This window comes from Tyto alba, unplaced genomic scaffold (assembly GCF_018691265.1).
Source record: "Tyto alba isolate M040663 unplaced genomic scaffold, T.alba_DEE_v4.0 Super-Scaffold_2, whole genome shotgun sequence".
Taxonomy (NCBI): domain Eukaryota; kingdom Metazoa; phylum Chordata; class Aves; order Strigiformes; family Tytonidae; genus Tyto; species Tyto alba.
In genome coordinates, this window is record NW_024881282.1 from 39,572,322 (window position 1) to 39,592,460 (window position 20,139).

Consider the following 20,139-nt stretch of genomic DNA (forward strand, 5'->3'; position numbering starts at 1 on the left):
TTCCATGTACCTGAGAGGAATCCATTGAAAGAGAAATATTTGATCTGTGAGCCCGTCTGATTCATCTCCATGAGACTAGTCAATCCCATCAGTTACATGCAGCCTTTTCTTCCAACCTGTTCTGATTTTACTTCGTGTAAGATTTACCTTCACTCATAAATTTTACATAGGTTCATCTTCTGGTTTTGACTCCTTGGGGTGGCACCTCTTGGAGCTCTTAAAATGCTGCATCAAGCGAATGACTTTCCATATGTTTCATTCTTTTTCTCTATGTCTTACATCTAATTGCTCTGTTTATCAGCACTGGTACTTCATACAGATATAGCAGCTTTTTATCCCGTTAATTACTGCAAGTGAAACTGGGGAGTCATTTTTGGTTGTGCAACCCAGGAGCCCGAGGAAAATTCCTGCTGTCTTTTGTCAGACTACCTCTGCCCCAAAAATGGCTTTTCAACAGCAGAACTGCATTAATAAAATGTTTATTTAGCACCTTTCAGGTTGAAGGATCCAAAAGCACTTTACAATTAACTACACACATCATCACTGAAATGCATCCAAGCAGAAAATCAGCAGACAACTCACTGCATAAATTTCAGAAAGAACGGATTTCTGGCCAGCCGCTTCGCCAGAAAGCAAAGTAGAAGCAAACAGGATTCTGATTTTGGTTTGGTTTTTGAAGGTCTCATCTGAAAAACCTACATGGTAAAGCTGCACTCGACCCACCTCAGAAGACTGAAGCTTTGCATCAGCTCTGCCAAGATTAGAATCTGTGGTGCCAGGGAGTCTAGCCTAATCCTAACCTGACATTTAGATGACTAAACCATCACCTCAAGGTAGAGGACATACCCAGTAGATTCAAGTTGCAAGTATATAGTAACACAGTGCTGTTTTTTAATCCAGAATTCAGATGTTTATGTATAAACATCCCGCATGTACAGTATGCCTCTTCACAAGCACCAGGCATTAATTTAGTCCTGTAACATTTCCAACTTTGGGGGAAGGGCAAATGCTGCGACCTTCTGAGCTTTAGTAGCGAGAATAATCGTTCCAGGGAAGTAGTAGAAGGCACTTGGCACGACTGAACAAAGCACCTGGAAATTCTCTATCGGGAATGATCCTCATTCCCTGGGAGGACAGAGATTACCTGCAGTCTTTCCAGCTGTAATGTTGACAGTTCGTAAGAAATATATGCCAAATAAATTCTGAGCAACGTCTCCTTTTCTACAGAAGTATTCTCAAATGCTGGAAATGTCCCATGAGCATACACAGCCCAGTTCCTCCCTGTTGCAACTCAACAGAAGAACTTGGGCGTAAATGTGGCTTTGTTACTCCTAAATGCATCTCCCGACTGTAACATTGGTTACGTTTTTCACTTCAGCAAAGAAAAATTATAAGGCTATTTTTATACAATTTGAAAGCACTTAATACAAAGTTACATGAATACACTGCATCATATGGCCTATCCGTGGAGAAAATACTGAAATACTATCATAGGGCTGTTCAATACTAGTTTTTTCTTTCAACTTTTTATCCTTAATACTAGAAAATATATAAATCATTTACATGACATTATGCAAAAGAAGGCACAGCCGGTTATAGTTTACACAAGCACAATGCATAATATGCAGAAAAAGGGATTAAAGAGAAGCTTCACATCCTTATTAGATACATTGTTGCAATCCATTAAGAAAAGTACTTCATCAACAACAGAAGTGTTCAACACTTGAGAGCTATGATATAAAAAAATTATAATTCATTTAATGCAAAACAGATTTATATATACTTTTATATATAAACACTGTTTAAAAATGCTAACATAATAAAAGTAGATTATCCATGTAATGAAAAGTGCAAACCAAAGTAATAGAGGGTTTCACAATGTCCTTCTCATGACACAGGAAAAACTAGCCCATAGGAATGAAGTGTTAAATCCACCAATAAGTCCTTGGTGTGATGAGGCGGCATCAGGATTTCTGAGCATTCGGAGAAAGCAGTACTGGAGAAGAGGCTCCATCCAGACTGGGGAGTGGCACTGGTATGTGACCATTTAGCAGAGTTGGAAACTGTAAGAGGCCAAAAGGTAAAAATTACTCTTTATCTCTAAGCACTCAGCCCAGAAGCACGTGGGTTTAGCATTAGCAACTGACTCCAGATGGTTTCTAGACTTGTGATTTCTGTACAGTAAGATACATACCAAATGCCTGCATCAGCCACTAGGAATGTAAAATAGGAGATGAAACCTGAATAATTTGTAAATGTACAGGGATGTATAAATCTATTATTGGCTATATTTTATATAAAAGTTCACATAACATATTTATCATCACCCTGGGAAAGTGAATACTATAGAGAAATCTATGCCATTCATTCTGCTTCCAAAAATGTTTTTCAGTCTACAACTTAATTAAAATACATCCTTTTTGTCTGCCCTTCATAAAAGATAAGCAGGAAAGAGCTTTGCAAGAGCGAAAGTTGAGATGTAGTTTTAGAGCAGAAAAAGTACAACTGTGAATACAAAGCATGGGGAAAATTACACTCGTGTAATTGCAGTTTCTTTCTGTATTCGCTAAGAAACCATAAACTAGCTACGCTGCTTCATGCAATATGTGAAGCAGAATATCTTGCCATTTAGCATCAACCTTCTGCTTCTGAAATACTGTGCAAAAAATACTTATTCAATATATAAGCCATATATTTCTAGTTCATGACAGCATCCTGACTAACTTGCCTGCAGTGACGTGTATTGACTAGTTCTTAACATCTGACCTGAAAGAAAGCAAAGCAAATAGGTGGAATGAACTTGTTACAGCATGAGGTGGAATTATCCCAGTGGTAGATACCGATCTGGCCTTGAGGCTGGGTTCTACGAGCCATACTGGGTTTCTGTTGGCTTGAGATAGACAGAGCTGAATAACAGAGCTCCCAACTTCAAGTGTCTGCTGTACTTCTCCCCCTATCAGATCAGTCCTTCAACAGCCAACTGTGGTGTAATCAACTTCTACACGTGCATATAATCTGCTTGTAACAGGATTACTCTTCCACCCAGATGTCAGTTAATGATACCTATCTTCCAACGTCCAGCTGAAAATCACGCCGAGCTGCGCAGGCACAGCGGGGTGCTGCGGGGGGGCTGGCACTACTCTCCTGGTGCAGCCAGGACTGGGTGATACCTCCACTTTAACCAAACCAAACCTCAGGAAATGTTTCCATCGCTTCTGCCAGGCTTTGTTAAGCCATAGAACTTGATTACAAGCTCTTGCTTTTCCAGTCTAGGTTTCTAAAGTGAGACATGTAAATTACGATGTGTTTTATGTGATTTCTAAAGCTAACAAAAAGGGTTGTGTGATCTTTGGTGTCTGTCGAGGCGTGTGGCATGCTGGTGCAAAAGCCTGAGATGCAAACGTCACAATTTCATCCTTTCCCTCGTCTCCAGCCCAACCCTGCTCTCTTGTTCTTCCTGTTGTCTCTGTAGCCCCTCGGGCTGGGACGATGGTCTTTATTCGTGCACCTCCATACAGTGGGGATCTGGGACTTGACTACACCATCTCAGTGCTACCGTCTATACAGTAGTAACAAAGAAAAGACATTTAATTTAGTTAGCGCTTAATTGTAGTTAACTTGGTAGTCCTTAGGTTTGGCTGCATTTTCTTGAATTAACCAATTCTATGCAAGTCTCTTGCTGTTCCAGTTATGTGGTAATTTCAAACTAATGATGAAACATCAAAATAAGTTTAATTACACAGCAGTGTGTCTTCAAAGGGAAGTCTTTCCAGGTAGGCCAATATATCAAGGTAAATTGTGTGGAAGGAGACTGCAGATTTCAGTGATGCTTTACATAGGCTGGAATGATGTATAAGTGCAGGTGTATGGGAGTTGCTTACACCTTATAATCATCGAAGGAGGATTTTTATGAGTTAGTAAGCATCTATGTGCTTTGTGAGGGAGTGTGCACGTAGTTGTGTCCAGCACTGCCAGAACAAGCTCCTCTTGGTTTGGTAAAGGAGGGACTGTACTTTCCCATAGGCTTGTTCTGGGCACGGTGGGACCACGGGCATGGATGGCTCCCTGCCTGCTCCTTGTACTATACAAAGACTAGTACTAAAGAGCTGTAGGCTGTGCCAAGCATAGTGCTATTGTGAAAAGCTGCACACACCTGAAAGAAAAAGAAATATGGGAACCCAGACTCTGTTCCAAGCACACCAGGAGGCAAGGGTGCAGTGGCAGGCAGGCAAGCAGCTCCAGAGCTGCCCACGCCTTTAGCTGCTGGCAGGATTTTGACTCCTTCAACAACAACCAAATGTTCTTTCAACTCCCAGTGCGAGTGACCCCGTGAAAGCAAAAGCAGTTTGTGAAGCAGCTCCAGCTCTTTCCTCCGTTCCCCGAGTAGCTGCCCGGAGCGGGGCCTGGCTTGCGCAGGCCGCCAGGGGAGAGCTCTGCCCCGAGGCCCACGCGGGATGTCCAGCAGGTCTCGGTGGGGCTGGCTAGGCTTCAGCTGGGGTCCTTGTTTCCTATTTGATGTTAAAATAAAGCTGCGTGCTCTACAGACTCGTCATTGTGGCTTTTGCCTCAATCAAACATAATTTATAGAGACCTTTGGGCCTCTCAGGAAGGAGAGAGCCAAGGCCACTCTTCACTCTCAGTTCCCACAGGGGGTGGCCAGCGTATGGCCCTACACGCTCATTCCGGCGCAGACGCTTCCTTCTCACACGAACTGTCTGGCTGTTTTTAACCACATGTGCAAAACTAAGGTCCCACTGGGATAAATGAGTTTATCCAAAACACAAATAAGGAGCCTTAGGGCTCCGTGCTCAACTGTGCCACTGGAGGCAGAAGGCCTTGCTGCCCCGGTGAGGGCCGGAGCCGAGCAGAGCACTTGAGCTGAAGCCCAGCCCTGGAGTTGGGCACTCGGTCTCCCTGAAGGTTCAGAGACTAACCCAGCGTCCCTGTCTAGCAGCAGCCGCCTCCTCTCTTAGCACTGTCACTCCACAGCAGTCAGGGATTTCATTCCAGGGGTGTCCCTGCGTTCTTCAGCTGCTCGGATGGCCATCAGCTTCCTGTGCTTCTTGCCAACCAGCTCATCAGCATAATTTCTTCTGTGATTTACTGAAGTTTTGCAGCAGCTACATTTGGAGCTGCTAATACCATCTCCACCATCCTCTTCCTAAGCCTTGAGAGAATGCTGCAGCTGAGAGCTGTGGCCATTGCAGTTTACTTAGTAACTTTTGTATTCGCCACATCTCTATAAAACTTTGAGATTTTTACTCTTCCAGTACCCATGAGCGAGGGGGGACGATGATGCCTTTCTCCTGTTACCTAGGGAGAGGCTGTGCTGCGAGGTATAAAGTAACTTTGTTGAGGACACATGGATAATTTGCAGAATTGGATATGGAGCCTTCAGGTTCAGAGTGCCCTTAATTGTAAATACAACTATGCCCAGTCTTTCTGAGTGAGAAGTAGCTCATTAAGACAGAAGAATAAACCTACACCCACCTTACTGTGTGAGACCCAAACTGGTCTTGCTTCTCCCAGAGTCCATGTTCTACCACTCTCCTGGCTGGTCCCTGACTGGTCTGCAATCTTCCTGAAACTCTGAGAGCTCACTTACCTACTCTAACTGGGGTCCAGCACTTATTTCTTTTTCCTTCATGCAATATGTGTGTGCTCACAGCAGTAGACACTGCCCTGTAGGTTCTGACTGTGCTGGCAAGGGTTTAAGGAGGGTACAAGTAAGTAGGCCTCTCTTTAAAAGTGCCTGTTAACTCCCGTATTTTCTTAAATTATTTGAAGAGCTCCAGACCAGTGTGAGGAGATGCTCCCTTGATGACTCTTCCACATGTGCACTTTCAGAAATGAAACTTGTGCATTGGAAAGACCTACCTGGAACAGAGTGTTTGGTCCCTGCAGCCTGGCAGGACTCAGAGGAGCAACAGGGCTGAGGCTGCTCCAGAAATGAATGCTAGACAGCAGTGGGCTTGGGGTCAGCAATAATCCATTTGGGGTCTGCAAGACAAAAAAACACCCCATGATGCATGCCTCGGGGGTTACAGCTCCACAGAGTAGTCACAACCCCTAAAATCTTACACCTACTGGCTCTTTTCCCAGAGAATTCAGACAGACAGCATGCCGAGTGTACTGGCTGGCAGCAACTGCCCATCCAGCTCTGCATCCTCTCTCTGCGGTGGTCAATACCGGATACCTGCACATTTAATATTCCTTCATATGCAAATTGATTTCACTTCTATTGCAATTTGCTTAAGGAGAAGCACGGTTATTGTTTATTTGAACCACACTCATGCAACTGTATATAATACTATGTGTGCCCCAATGTCTGTAAACACAGCTTAGTCTCCTTCAAAATAATCTTTTACCTTTTGAACTGACTGCAGCTTTTGAAGGATTAATGCAATTGTGTGTGGAGCCAAAAGAGCCACTGCCGGCCTTTGAAGTTTACTCCTCTGATGGCGCCTCTTCAAAATGGAAGTTTAAAGAAGCTGTCCGTGTGCAGGCTGAGCAGCAAGAGGCAGGTATATGGGTTGGGTGCCCAGAGGGACAGCTTATTGTTTGAAAAGTAACAAAATGGCAAGAACTAAGAATCCAAGGCTTTTCCCAAATCGGAGGTGGCTCCTTCCAGTGCTATGGCACACAAGGATTGCTGGAAATGCTCTTAGCACGTCCAAAGCACAATTGGAGGGGAGGTAGCGTTAAAGCACATGCAAATCTCCATTCAAAGGAAAAATCACATGACTTACTCTGTATCCAGAGTAACCTTTATCTTTCCAAAAAAGAACATTAAAGCGATGCGACAGTTTTGAACAAAGCCTTTGGCATAATGAGTTAATCTCACTAATAATCTTGATGCCAGTTATCAAAATCGGTCCTATTTAGCAAAGCACTTAATGGAATTTAAGTGAACACTTAGCAAGTAAGTATGTGTTTCGCTGTGCGGGACAAGTGCCTCAATCCTCTGCTGAAAGGGGGCATGAGTTTGTCCAGGGTTTAAAATACAGATAGAAGACAGAAGATAAGGAGTATCTCCCCCTAGTAACCAGCACGTCATGCATCCTGGTACCTGCTGGCTTCCCACCAGGCCAGAGGTATAAACTCCCACACATGGCGACTGCAGCCAGGAGTCTCAGTTAACAGCCGCGTACACCACGGGCTGTCACATCCCGTCGCCAGCGCGCTGTGGTGAGCCCGCTCAGAGAGGCAAGTACCACAGGTCGTGTGGGGTTTCTGATATAACGGACATGTTATTTGTGAAGCAGTGCCTGAGGGGTTGTCTGTGGTGTTTGGGGCTCTGTGCAAATGCCCAGGAATACAGCCCTGCTCTGACGTGCTTGCACTGGAGTTCACAAAGGGGTCAAACAATTGGTTTAACACCAGCAGAAGAGATGGGAGAGACAAGGCACAGCAAACGTTAAGGCCCTCCCAGTGATTCTGTCGCAAGATGTCTGAAAAGCTGTTTTAGTACAAAGAGGTTGGCTGCTCTTGAAGGGGATGATTTCTCTAAGGAATCTCAAAAGAAGCAGGGTTCATGGAGAAATGCGGAGGGAAAGGACACTGCCATCTCCCTTGTGATGAAGAAGGTGGGTCAGAAACACCAAACCCTGTGGAAGAAACCACAGTTATGTTCCAAAGAGTAATAAACATGTGGTATTGCTAGGAAAGCAAAAAACTGTTCATACAGTAAAAGAGCAGGTACAGTGGTCACAGGAGTACCAGTGAGGTCAGGGTTTGGATATATTTGGATCACAACAGAAGGGGTAAGAGTGGGTGGAGGCCTAGCAAGGAGAAAACTTCTGTCTTGATCTCAGCAAGGGGCAGCTCTTGTCAAGATATTGGACAAAAAATACTTGACAAGCAGGCACTTGTGAACGGCTCCTTCACAAACACACTCTTCCCAGCACCATGGTGCTTTTTTGGGCAGGGAAACAGCAGTACCCGTGAGAGCACCTTTCCTGTGCCACATCACAAGCTGATGCTCCACAGGCAGGCAGCTGTTGATGGGGATTTGCAAGACTGACAGAGAACACACAGAATTAGGTCAGGATAAATACTCAGAGATCTACTTACAGAAGAGCCTACTAACCTTAAAACCAAAGATATAAGCAGCAAGACCCAACAATATTTGACTAAGGACACAGTATTGTGGCAGCTGTGGTATGAGCACCAATAATCTATGCTTCAGTTCTTTATTTTTTCCCAAAGAAGCTGCAGATATACAGAACTGAAAACACAGTTCTGGAGAGGGCCTTTTGAAAATAATAAAGAAAACTTAGAGGTGTTTAGTCATACCTAGATACAGACAGATTGAGTCTTCAGAGAGAGAGGAGATTTGAAACAGAGGTGTCCTCCATTCATCTCTGGAAGCATGTTAACATGCCTAACAACAGTGCTAAGCAAAAGCGCATGTCCTCCGATGATCAGAGCACTAATGCCTGCAAGTTCTGCCAGAGCCAAGAGCCAGCCAAAGCAAGCCTCCAAATCTGTTAATATTTAATGCAAAAAGAGCAGAGGGCCTCCTGGGCTTGTTCTCAGTATTGCCATCAGCCAAGCATCAAAACCACCAGAGGAAACGTAAGTGTAAACAACACCACAGCACAGGCAATCCTTCAATTACACGTGGAAATTGATGTGTCACTTCATTTTCTGCCCTCATGCAGCTGTACATCTGGTATTAGATGTGGAACCCAGTGGGAAGTTCCTACTTAAAAAACATCATTATAATCTAAGCATAGGAACAATTTAAATAGAAATAATTCATTGCACAGAGAGGATTATATTAAGCAACAATGCTCATGGCTCCTGACTTCTCTGACAAAGAATGTGTGTAAGTACAATCTTTCTTGTCACTTCTAGCTGTCAGATAACGGACAAGTGCTGTCACACGTACATTACTTCCCAGCTCATTAGGCACGTGCCGGGACCTGGATGGTGTATGTGGATACAATGCAGACCATGCACGTGCTGGCTGCAGGCACACTACTTTGTCCATAAGGAAACAGCATGTTGTAAACATTACAAATGCTAACGTAGAGGCCTGAAGAAAAAGAGTGAGTCAAAATTATATATCCACACTGGCCAAGGGAGAGCCAACAAAAATAACAAGCAGAAGTAAGCTGTAAAAGAAGTACTGAACAAAATCTAAATATCTCTCTTTGAAGCTAACCAAATGGAAAGCTGACATTTTTCTCCCGAAGTATGGTACAGTATGCACTGACATCTTCAAACCATTTTTCTGTTCTAAAATTGGTCATGCACATCACATGTCCTTTCTCAGGGCTCCATCTGAGGGTATTCATCATGACTGGCAGTTACAGTGGAAAGCCGTCTGCAATACCCTCTCCGGCAGCAGGACCTTCTCCGAACCCACATCACTCCTGGAGCCAGAACTGGTGTCTGACATCCTGTTCTGCACCTGCCCCATGGCAGCAGGTACCTACCACCAGGATCTGATAAATCAGAGATCATTTGAGATACAATGCATGCTCTTCCCAGGATAATGGGATGAACTGCAGATTTCCAGCCTAAATGATGGCTTTAGTTTTTTTGCATTGTGGTATTAGAGTTATCTGAACACAGTTGTTACCTATTTTTTTTTTTTATACTCCCTAGGTCAAGTATTTAGGATGCAGGGTGCTTCTCATCCACACTAGAAATAGAAGGCTAAAAGAGAGGAAAAAAGCTATGTTGCTGAATAGCCAAAAGTTTAAATAAATGCACCCAGGAACTAGCCTGCATGGGTGCCATCTGCCTCTTCTGTGATAGGATAACCTCTAAAAAAGATTTGTAATGGTATTACGTTGGGTAACACTCATCACAGCCTTAGCTAGCCATCCTGCTAGAGGAGGGCCACAATCATCTACTTAATTCCCTCCTACATCTTCCAGGGGCAGTAAGCACACCAGTTCATAGATGAATGAGAAAAATGTTCAAAGAAATAATTACAAAATTAGGAAAGAAATCTCTGTTCATATTGAGTTTTGGGGCAGCAGCAGATTAAAGCAAGCTTGTAATAACTCATGCTGTCATTGCGTCCGGTTGGCATCTGATATGATTTATTTGTCAGATTTGCTAAAATACTTACTGTGGTTATACCACAGCTAGAGGTTGTAAGAGTCTGTCAATGCACCTCAATTTTGGTTTGCCACACTTCTGCTCTTCCTGCCAAACATACCTTTGCTTAAAGGCTTTACGATGTCAAAAAATGACAGAGAGCAGCCCACAAACCCCTCTTTCTTTGCGACACAACATCGTATCTCGGTAGCTTACAGGTATTGCCTGAACTCCAACAGCTTTGCACAAACGTGCTCTGCAGCCAGCTGGAAAGCTCAATAAGAGCAAGTGCTGCGCCGGCCGAGAGCACTTGCCAACACGCTCACCCCTGCCAGGCCCTCGTGTCGTGCAGGCACACGATGCTGCCCGCGGCCAGCTCAAAGACCTCCAACGCCCGGCACCGCTGCAGGCATCATCCACGCAAAACCTCTTCCAACAGGGGAGAGGTAACAGGATTATGGATGCAACATGATCCCTAGACAGCCCGAAGTAACTGAGAGCTTCTAACACGCACCTTTGTGTTTATTTATTTACTGTTCAGTTTGTTTCATTCAATGCTAGCATTTGCAACAACTTTTATTTCGCGGGGGGTGTTCCTCATTGGGATAATAATACTTGGGTTTTACTTTGGATTTTTTTTGTATAATTTTGCAGTGGTAGCGTAAATCAAAACTCACCGATGAACACACCAGGTCATTATCTACATGATTTTCCTCGTCTCCTCTGGACTGCTAGATTTTTTTCCATAGACTTGCTTGAAAATGAGAACTCACTATGGACATTACTGCAAATATGTGACTAAGAAGAATAAAATAACCTACTGGTTATTCAGTAGACCTGTGCTGAAAGGCAGCTCTGGCAAGTACTCTGTGGTTCTGTAAAACTTTGGAAATCAAAGCTGGCTTAAGAGCCTTGTCTTAGAAACCACTTAATTTGCTCCGTATTCAAAAACTAATGAAAAGGTCACACTGTTTGAAGGAGAGAAATCTAACCAAGCACCCCACAATGCATATGCTCAAGTCATGACCTACAAAACCCCCATGTTTTTCTTGCTGGCTTTTTCCTGCTTGTTTTGGAGACCCGGCGGCTGGTTTGAACTGATAAGCGATTCATTCCTGTTAACGAACGGCTGCCCACCTCATCACCCTTGCAGGCCGTCTGTGACCTGTGACAGCTTCTCCCATGCTCACAGAGGAACTCCAGGGGGAACCTACTTTTCACCCTTCGCTCAGATCTCTGCTACGTTTCCCTCTTCCCCATATGCTTTGTTTTTTCCTATTGGATGATGACAGACCCGTAGAGCTAACGCTCTTGGAGGCACAGAGGGAATACCTGGCTAAAGCAAGAGTGCAGGAGACAAGCAGATCTCACCTGTGCAGTGAAGAAAGCTGGAGTCAGGGATCCCGAAGGAAGTGCGGGGCTGTTGAGGGCAATGGAACCGATGTCGGTGCTGGAGAGAACCATAGGTGGGGCGGAGATTTCCAAGCCTTTGGGTTTTTTAGCTTTTGGGGGAAGAGATGGAGATTTTGCCTTGGAGCCTGAGGAGAGGTTCAGAGGCTCAAGGGAATCTGAGTCGTGGCAACTGGACTCAAGGAAGAGGCTCCTGTGTTCTGCAGGGAGGGGTGAGGTGGGAGACAGAGATGGTGACCTGGAGGAAGATGATGATGGAGATGAAATGCTGGCACTGTTGGGTAGCATTAAGGAAGATATTTTAGCTGATACTGATGAGCTGAGAAAAGCAGAGGCAGCTGCTGTTTCCGAAGTGGAAGGCAACGACACCATGGGCCTCATAACTTGTTTGTCTGTTTTGTTTGTCACAAATCTTATAACAGTCCGAACTTCTTCAACTGGTGTGTTTCCTTCTGACTTCTCCTCCAGTTTTTCTGTTTTGATTGGCTTGTAAGGGTCTGGCTGGTTCTGCAGAGAGTTGATAGTGAAAGAGGAGTACAGGCCAGAATGGATATATTCATTACGGCTTGTGCTTTTCAGTGCTGACAAGCTGTGCTTGTGCTGATCCCTGCTCTCAGAAGGCATCTTACAGTCGCTGTCCTGCAGCAAAAGGCTCTCTCTGCTGATTTCCACAGCATGTGGATCCATTTTTAAAATCTCAGGAAAGGAGACAAACTTGTACACAAATTTTTGTCCGATCACTTTCTTGATGATGTTCTGCAAATACAAAAGCAGATGCTAGAGAGATCAGCATTTTAGAGGCACTGAGTACAGCAAACATAAGGGCATTCACAAGGGTAGGGGGGCACTGCTCCCTCCTCAAGCTGAGCAGATCATTTCAGTGGGGCTCCTAATGCTGCTCATCTGTGGCTCACTCACATATGGCTGCTCAGCCAGGGAGACCACTCCCTGCTCCTCACAGTGCCTAACAAAATCACCATTACTAAGTGATAAAGACCTACCGGTGGGCTGTTTTCCTCCCTCTTCCTCTGAGGTAGCTTGGGCATATTCTTTCCAGTAAAAACAATTCTGCCACCTTGCAGACTCAAGCCATGCCACCATTTTGTTTCACAACAAAGGCAAACTCTTTCATTTATGCCTCCCAAAACTGACACCAACTACTCTGAGTATGAAATACTCTCCGAATGGCTGCGAGAGACAAAACCACCTCAGCTTCCCTGCTCCAGTCATTTACCTTCTCTTCCTGACCGCCTGCAGGAGGATTGATCTAGGCTGACAGTGACTGTCCTTCTTTCAACAGTGTTGAACTATGTCTGTGACAAATGCAATCACTTGCAGGGGCTGGAAAAGTACTTGTGCCCTCCTGTATCCCCTGTGCTATCTCCAGGTTTGCATTAGGCTCAGGATGCTCACTGGTGCTGGCAGAAGCTTTTCATCAGTCTAATATCAGGCTACTGAAATTAATCGTTGAAAAAAATCCCAAACCTCTCAAAGGTTTGTAGATTGTTTGGGTTTTTTTTTAATTCATATTTGCCATAATGAATGTGTCACCTTTATGAAAAGAACTGATTCCCTTTGAGATTGAAATCTTTCATGAAGGTCCCGTTTCCAGTCCTAGCTCTCTTCCTGCAAACCCGGGTATGCTGCCTGCTCTCACACCACGTGTGATATCCCCGAGGACGCGATGTGAGCTCCTCCACAGAGGCACTTTATGGCACCAGGTGCTGGCCTGGCCTAGGGAAAGGACTGGAACATTTATCACCCTAGGCCAACTGCTGTGGAAGGCAAGATGCAATATTTCCTGAGATTTCCACAGCAACTTCTCTCTTCTTGAAGCTGCTGGTGCGGAGTTTGTCTTTAAGTCACCTCTGAAAAACCCTTTTCAAGAAGCTTCCCTTTAATGCAGCATGTCTGCTGTACCTCCAGGTGATGCTCTGCAAACAAGACATTTGCTTTTCTGTACATATAGGAATATAAATATTTACCTATTCCTAAAAATCTGGTTTTCATCCTACCACAGATTCTGAGACCAGGAGAGGAAACATTAGTTAAATTGATTGAAAATGAAAAAAAGAAAAAGGAATACAAACATCATCCCTATTTATATATGGACAATACCTAGTGCTGGGTACTTGCAGTGTCCACAATACACCTTTTTTTTAGCCATAAAAGCAAGGCTTGTTTTCTTCTGTCTTTCAGATGAGCTACTGCACTCTGTAATTCACCTATCTGAATGTCCTGACATTTCATTCAGGCACCTTTCTGAATACAAAATTAATCCCACAAAGAGCTCTGAGATGTAGCTTTGCTTCACAGGTCAGGAGCTGTGGCACAAATGCAGAAAGTTGTTTCCCAAGTTGATAACAGGGATCTGTAGCAAGGAGAGAAATTAAATTCAACAAGCTCAGACTAAAGGCACAAAACTGCTGAATTGTACGCACGTCTACCCACATGGCAGATCCCGCAATGCCTATTTTTGCCCTTCAAAATTTCAGGACATAGAGTTAGCCCACAGGATCTCAGCCTGAATGAGCTTTAATTCCCATGGCTTTGGGCTTGGCCTAGGTATTTTTTTTGTGTGTGATAATTAGGTGAAATGTTGGATGGACATGCTTTTTCTGCACTCTCAGTATTACATTACTCTTGAAAAAGGCAAAATCTCCAAACTATTCGACATGTGAAAAGAAACACCCCAACCGGATATTTTTTTTTTTAATATATATATTTTTAAATTCAAAATAATACCTCCCTTCTGCTTCTGGCAGCTTTGACTTACTGTTACATCAAGCGCTGGCAACAGAGATCCTACTTGGAAAATGTGACTCCCAGCAGAAAAAGATTACATGTATTTAAAGGTGGCATTTTTACACTGCTACAGGTTTGAAACAGGGGAACATTGCTATAAAAAGCAACTGAACGGGCTGGTGAGTTTATACATCCTCTGTTATTATGAAATATAGTTTTATTTTAAGAGGGTCTCTCAGTGTGGCTCCACTGACTCCATAAGCCTGCAGCAAAGGCTCACTTAACAAAGGCTGGAGATGAAAAGGATTCAAGTGCAGAGCCCTCAAGCACTTTGCAAGCTTCTCTTAAATGTGGAGCCTGAGGAAATCTCCATCAGCATGTAAGAGAAAATAAGGATGCAAATAATTAAGCGCCTCTGAAATGACATGGACTTTTCTAATTTTTTTTGACAAATAACTGAAGTGAAGGTAAAAAGCAGCTTATTTTTACCATCACCTCAGTGGTCTGTCAGAATCATTCTGAGCTGTGGACGATGGTTCAAACCACAGAAGGCAGTGACAGGCGTGACAAGCAGGGGTTTCCCACCCTCAGCTTGAAAGGGCAAAGAAGGCTTCCTTGTATTAAGGACTGCATTTGCAAGGAGACTAGACCACTTGTGTGGTAGCAGGACAGCAAGTATATGGGCACATTTAGCCCTTTTTTGTTGTTTTCTCAATTTTCTAGGTAAATTCCCTCGGGAGCAGGCTTGCAGTGGGTGCTAGTGGCTGCCAGCCAGGGCTGCAGGGAGCTCCGGGGCTGTGCTGCTGCGGAAGGCGACTGCTGGACCCGTGCAGCTGCTGGGGAGGAGAACTGGCCAACTGGACCAGGGGCTCCAGTCTAATAGCTTAAAGAAAAAAAAAAAAAAAGATCTTATCATGAGATAGCACTCTGACATTTAGAAAGAGAGCAGGGAACTGGGAATGCCCCTCTTCTCTCGGCTTCTTGACTGTTCCTCACTTGAAAACTTTACACTTCCCCTCCTCTGTCCCCGGACTATAAAACAGTGAGTGAAGCAAACGTGACCACCCCTCATTGCAAAGTGCTTCGAAAGCTGCAGATCTGAACTGGGTACAGCACTGCCCAGTGCCTGCTCAAGCACATCAGCTTATTCACACCACATCACTTCTGACACTGGCTTTAGGAGCACCTCTGAAAGCAGCCTTACCCAAGTGCTCCGAATCACCAGCTGGAGGGATGGGTCTCTCCCCTTGTCCTTCACGGACCAGCTGGCTGAGCTAGATGCCAGAGGCTTGGTGGCCTGGTTCCCCCTGCAGCTTAAACAAGGCTTTAATGTGGTGGAGGGGTTTTTTGTGTCAACTATGCATGTGCCCCTCCCAAAATACACAGGAGCTGTTTGCCCATCTCAACAGCACATGACCTCTGGGTCTCCTTCAATTTTTTTCTTTCCTCCCAGAAGTTTTCCTGTGCATTGGTGCAACTCAGACTTTGGTTCTTCTATCATGTGTTTGTGTTTTAATTCCATCAGCTCTGACTCTTACTCCCTGTTCGAGCCATCTAGAGCTAAGGTGTAACAATACTACCCAGTGTGACACAAGGATTTTAGTAGCTTGGCTCAAACCTGTTACCTAGCTAGTTTACTGATCTGGGAAATGGGACCCAATTCCAAGTTGAACTTCAGACTAATGAGGGGCCTCAGGGGCAGGAAGACCAGATCGGGACTTTTTTCCTCCTCCCAGGTACTGACCTGTAATGAGGGTACTTGCGATCTCAAAATTTATGGCAGAACAGGATGAACTTGTCTGTAGGTAGCAAACATCCCAGCTTGGGAAAGAAGGAGAAGGACCAGAGCTGTAGCTGCTGCGTGTAACACCCATTTGGATGTGTAGCAAGTTCCCTGGCTCCCAGAGTACTGAGGGATGCAACACGTGTAGGGACACTTAGGCTATGAATTCCTCACAGGACTCTGTGAGGAGGAAGCTGGGCTGCCTCCAGCTATTGGGAACCCTATCCTGAGAGAGGGTTGCTCACACTCCAACGTCTGAAGTACGTAAACTGGCAGGAGGTGCCTGTGACTGCATGGTTTGCTCCAAAAAATGGGGCGTGTGTCCACATCAGTGTGTGCAGGCAGGCAGATTCTGTTAACATCACCCTTCATGCACTTACGCTCATTATACTGTAGGCGTAGAAGCTGGATTTTGTGAAATTTTTAATGGAGGCACAGGCGCTACTAGATCGTGCACCTGTACTAACCTCTGGAAGTCCAAGGCTCTTATTTAGCTGGATTTCAGTCTTTCCTCACCCACTTCCATCTGGAAGGCAAAGGCCATTCCTCTGGCTCGCACCTTTGGCCAGGTTCTCTGCTCTCTCTGCTGCAGTTTACTGGGCGTCCCTTTCCTTTCACATCAAACATGAACTATTTGTCACTCCTTTTAGTGGAGTTCTTGGGTTTTCTCCTTTACTCATCACCTTTTACTGAGTATCAAATTCTTTACTCCTACCTTTCCATAAGGACAGTATTCAATAACCACTTTTATGCCATTTCAGACAAGCACTTTCTTGACTTCCACACATCACTCTTGAAAGAAGCTCCTTCCAATTCTCTGTAGAGCTATTTTCTAATGCTCCTTCAATTATTTCCTTATAACACCTCTTACCTATACCACTACAAAACGTATAGCTGGTACTCTATCACCATCATACCTCTATTGTTTCATTGTAATATTCTATTTCCCCTGAGGTAACTCAAGAGAAGACCTTCCCAAAAGTAAAAGAATAGTTTCCAGTATCACTTTATATCCTGAAGTTCTGTAATCAGACCAAGCAAGGGACACTCTTCCCAAAACAATTCTTCCACCCTGCCACCCACACTTGGGCATTAAAAATACGAACTAGTAACCAGGCTACTAGGTCTGACCTGAGAGGGGATGCCATGGGCAGCTCTGAATCCTAAGAGCACCCAAGAAGCTCTGTCCCCTGCACTGCAACAGGCACGAAGCAGCCTGTATTATTTATATACTATACATCACACTGCCAACCCATCTGAAAAAGTGGGTAGCCATTAACTGAAACTGAAATGATTTATTCTGTCTTTAGAAGACAGATTGAATAGCACTCACTGAGTAAAGCCTGGGGCCACATACTGTTCAGAGGATGCAAAAATATTGAATAGCTGCTCATCGTAACAGTATGTGACTGTGTAATTAAAGATGCAGCATAACTCATGCAAACATTAAGGTTACCCAGGGAACTGTGATTCTTGCATTTCCTAACTTCTGAGGGCTTGACTTCCCCAACTGTTACATCCTATTATCTGCATGTAATTTCCTGGATTAGCCCTCCTTCCTTCAAAGAAGAAAACCTCATGGGGAAAACTCTCTAGCTTCCCTTTGTGGTGTCATCTTGAAATATTCATGGGGGTCTTTAGTAGTCCTGAAACCTCTAGAGACTTTCAAAAGGTTATCTGTCATTACATCTATCAGGAAAACAAAGTAACCGAGCAACTTCAACAAAAAGAAGCCTACTAATCCTCCTCATACAGATATTTTAGTTCTACACATGAAGCTAAATGGTTCTGCATGGGAATGATGTGAAGGGTTTCATTGCCTGAAAGCATTACAAGAGATTTCTGACTGGCATAAGTGTGTGACATGATGAACATGCTGCTCAAGCTGTAGGTAGAGAGAGTGCAGGATGCCTTTCCTCAGCACTCTGTCATCTGTTCTGCTGCTCTGTTGAGGCAACAGGGGAAATGCATTAAATAAAAAGGGAGGAGGAGAATTCAGGTAACAAATGAAACAGGAAATGGAAAATCTTCATATTATCTACAAACCTTTAGCAACCAGAATCATGGTAGCAATTTACTATCAAGACATGACACACTCTACATTTCCTGGGGTGCTTTCTATGTGAATTTAACATAAAACTAGCCATCAGCCTCAAGAGCACATCATGCTTGCTTTCAAAGCCAGGCTAAGGAACTTCTCCTAATTGTGTTATTTTTCTCCAGTACTGGAATTAATTTACTTTTAAGTTCAGATGAAACAGATAATGAATTTTAACAAGCTGGTGTTCCCCTCCAAGCAAAATGGCTGAGCTCATAAACCTCCATTTATGCAGTGATCAGTTTTTATTTCTCCATGGTGAATAATTTCAAAGACAAAGCATGAAGCAGTAGCTCAGTTACTGTCAGCTATAGGCAGTAACAGGAGAGGGCAGCTCAAGAAAGGAAGGCCCATCCCGTGTGCCACCACCATTTCTAAAAAATCACCACCCTTCACCTCAAACTCATGTGCTGCCAGATCTTGGGTTATAGGTAGGTAAGTCCCTGTTGGTAACTCCACAACCCAAAGTCTTGTCCGGAGTTCTGCCTCTCGCCTTTCCTGCTGCCACTCCCCAGCCTGCAGCACACTGTTCATCCCATCTGCTCAGTCTGCATCCCATTTGCCCCAGCACACCCAGTTGCCGACACATCCATCACTGCCAACTGCAAGGGATGGGACAAGGATCTCAGAAGCCTCCTTGAGGCTACCTCAAGGTCTAGACTGATCTTGGTTTATTCCACAAATTGGTGAATGGTCCAGGGGAGAGGAGTGCAAAACTCTGAGAGGCTCTTTTACCTCACCAGCCCTTCCCCTTTTGTTTTGCAGAAGAGAAAGAAGAATGCCGAGGAGCCTTCCCTTCCCTCCTCCACTTCTTCCCTTTCTGTGCTACGCATCATAGACCGAACTGAAGGCAGAGGAAGAGCTTAGGACTGAACCCACTGCTGAGCACTCCCTGCCATCCTACAAGGATCCATTATCTACTATCCTAGCCAGTATTTCTCACACTTCAAAACCTGCACCAAGTTCCCCCGTCCCTCTGCACTTTCCTAATCATCTGCCTTTCCTCACTGTCTGAGAACCAACAGGAGACAACACACCAAACCCCCACAGAGAGTGAGAAGCTCCCACTGTTTTCTGCTAAAGGACTTACTCCTTTAATTTAAATAACAATAGCCATGGGTTTGGTTCGAGGTTCAAACCCTGATCAAAATACATGAGGAAGAAAGAGCTTATCCTTCTTTCCTTCCAGGAACTATGACCTCCACTGGGCTACAGGACTCACGGAAAAACGGCCCAAATCCTTGTGCCACACCCAGATAAAATCTGCAGACAGAAGAGAGCACATGGTCCAGGCAAGCAGCTGTAAGAACAGCAAGCAATCACCTCAGCCAGAGCCCCCGTGAAGAAACTGTACAGCCGCTCCTCTGGCAGATGCTGCATGAGCAGAGACAAAACAGATGACAAAGGTGTGTGTGTGTACAAGGGGGGAGGGGGGGAGCAACTGAAAACAGTACAAGGGTTAAAAAAAAAAAAAGAAAAAAAAAAGATTAAGGATAAAAGAAAGAGAGCCTCAAGTAAGGAACCATTATATTGCATTGATTTGAAGAGATCAGAGAGATCTCAAAGGACAAGTGCTACAAATATCTCACCCCTTGTTTTTAAGCAATGTCTGTTCAGCCACTGTGCATTTGGGCTCTGCCTGGAGATGCTGTTCATTCACCAGCAGGCACTCTGTCTCCATTGATCCCAGTCAAGTTCATAATCAGAGGGGTTGGAGTCATGTAATGAGGCGAGCTTCCCCATGCTGAGCAGAAGCCTTTTTAGCACTTCGTGAAGAGGATTTCACCACACCAACTGCTTGGAACAGCCGCTGCACTGTCCTCTCTAAATCCTTTTGTGCCTTCTCAGTCAGGCCACCTTTGAAACATGTTAAGTGGAAAAATCTGACTTCTAGTGGACAAAATACTAAAAGCATTTCATTTGCAGAACTTGCAGCTCTAAATCTGAAACTCAAAAAATCTCACATGAGAAGAAGTCCTTCCAAATTTCAATGTGAGTAATGAAAAGTCTGATCATCAAATTGTGCACAGTTAATTTGCAGTCAACA

At 44.4% G+C, this 20,139-nt stretch overlaps 1 protein-coding gene across 3 annotated transcripts in view; it reads right to left on the reverse strand.

Moving 5' to 3' along the window:
* Positions 1-463: 463 nt before the first annotated feature.
* ELK3 (ETS transcription factor ELK3) overlaps positions 464-20,139 on the reverse strand; it is a 39,545-nt gene continuing 19,869 nt past the window's right edge. For all 3 annotated transcript variants that reach the window (XM_033010227.2, XM_033010229.2, XM_042792733.1), the window contains 3 exons: positions 11,428-12,222; positions 5,878-6,000; positions 464-2,063 (listed from right to left, as the gene is read on the reverse strand). In XM_033010227.2, the coding sequence (XP_032866118.1) occupies positions 1,965-2,063; positions 5,878-6,000; positions 11,428-12,222 (1,017 nt within the window). In that variant the 3' untranslated portion in view covers positions 464-1,964. The remainder of the gene's footprint in view (positions 2,064-5,877; positions 6,001-11,427; positions 12,223-20,139) is intronic.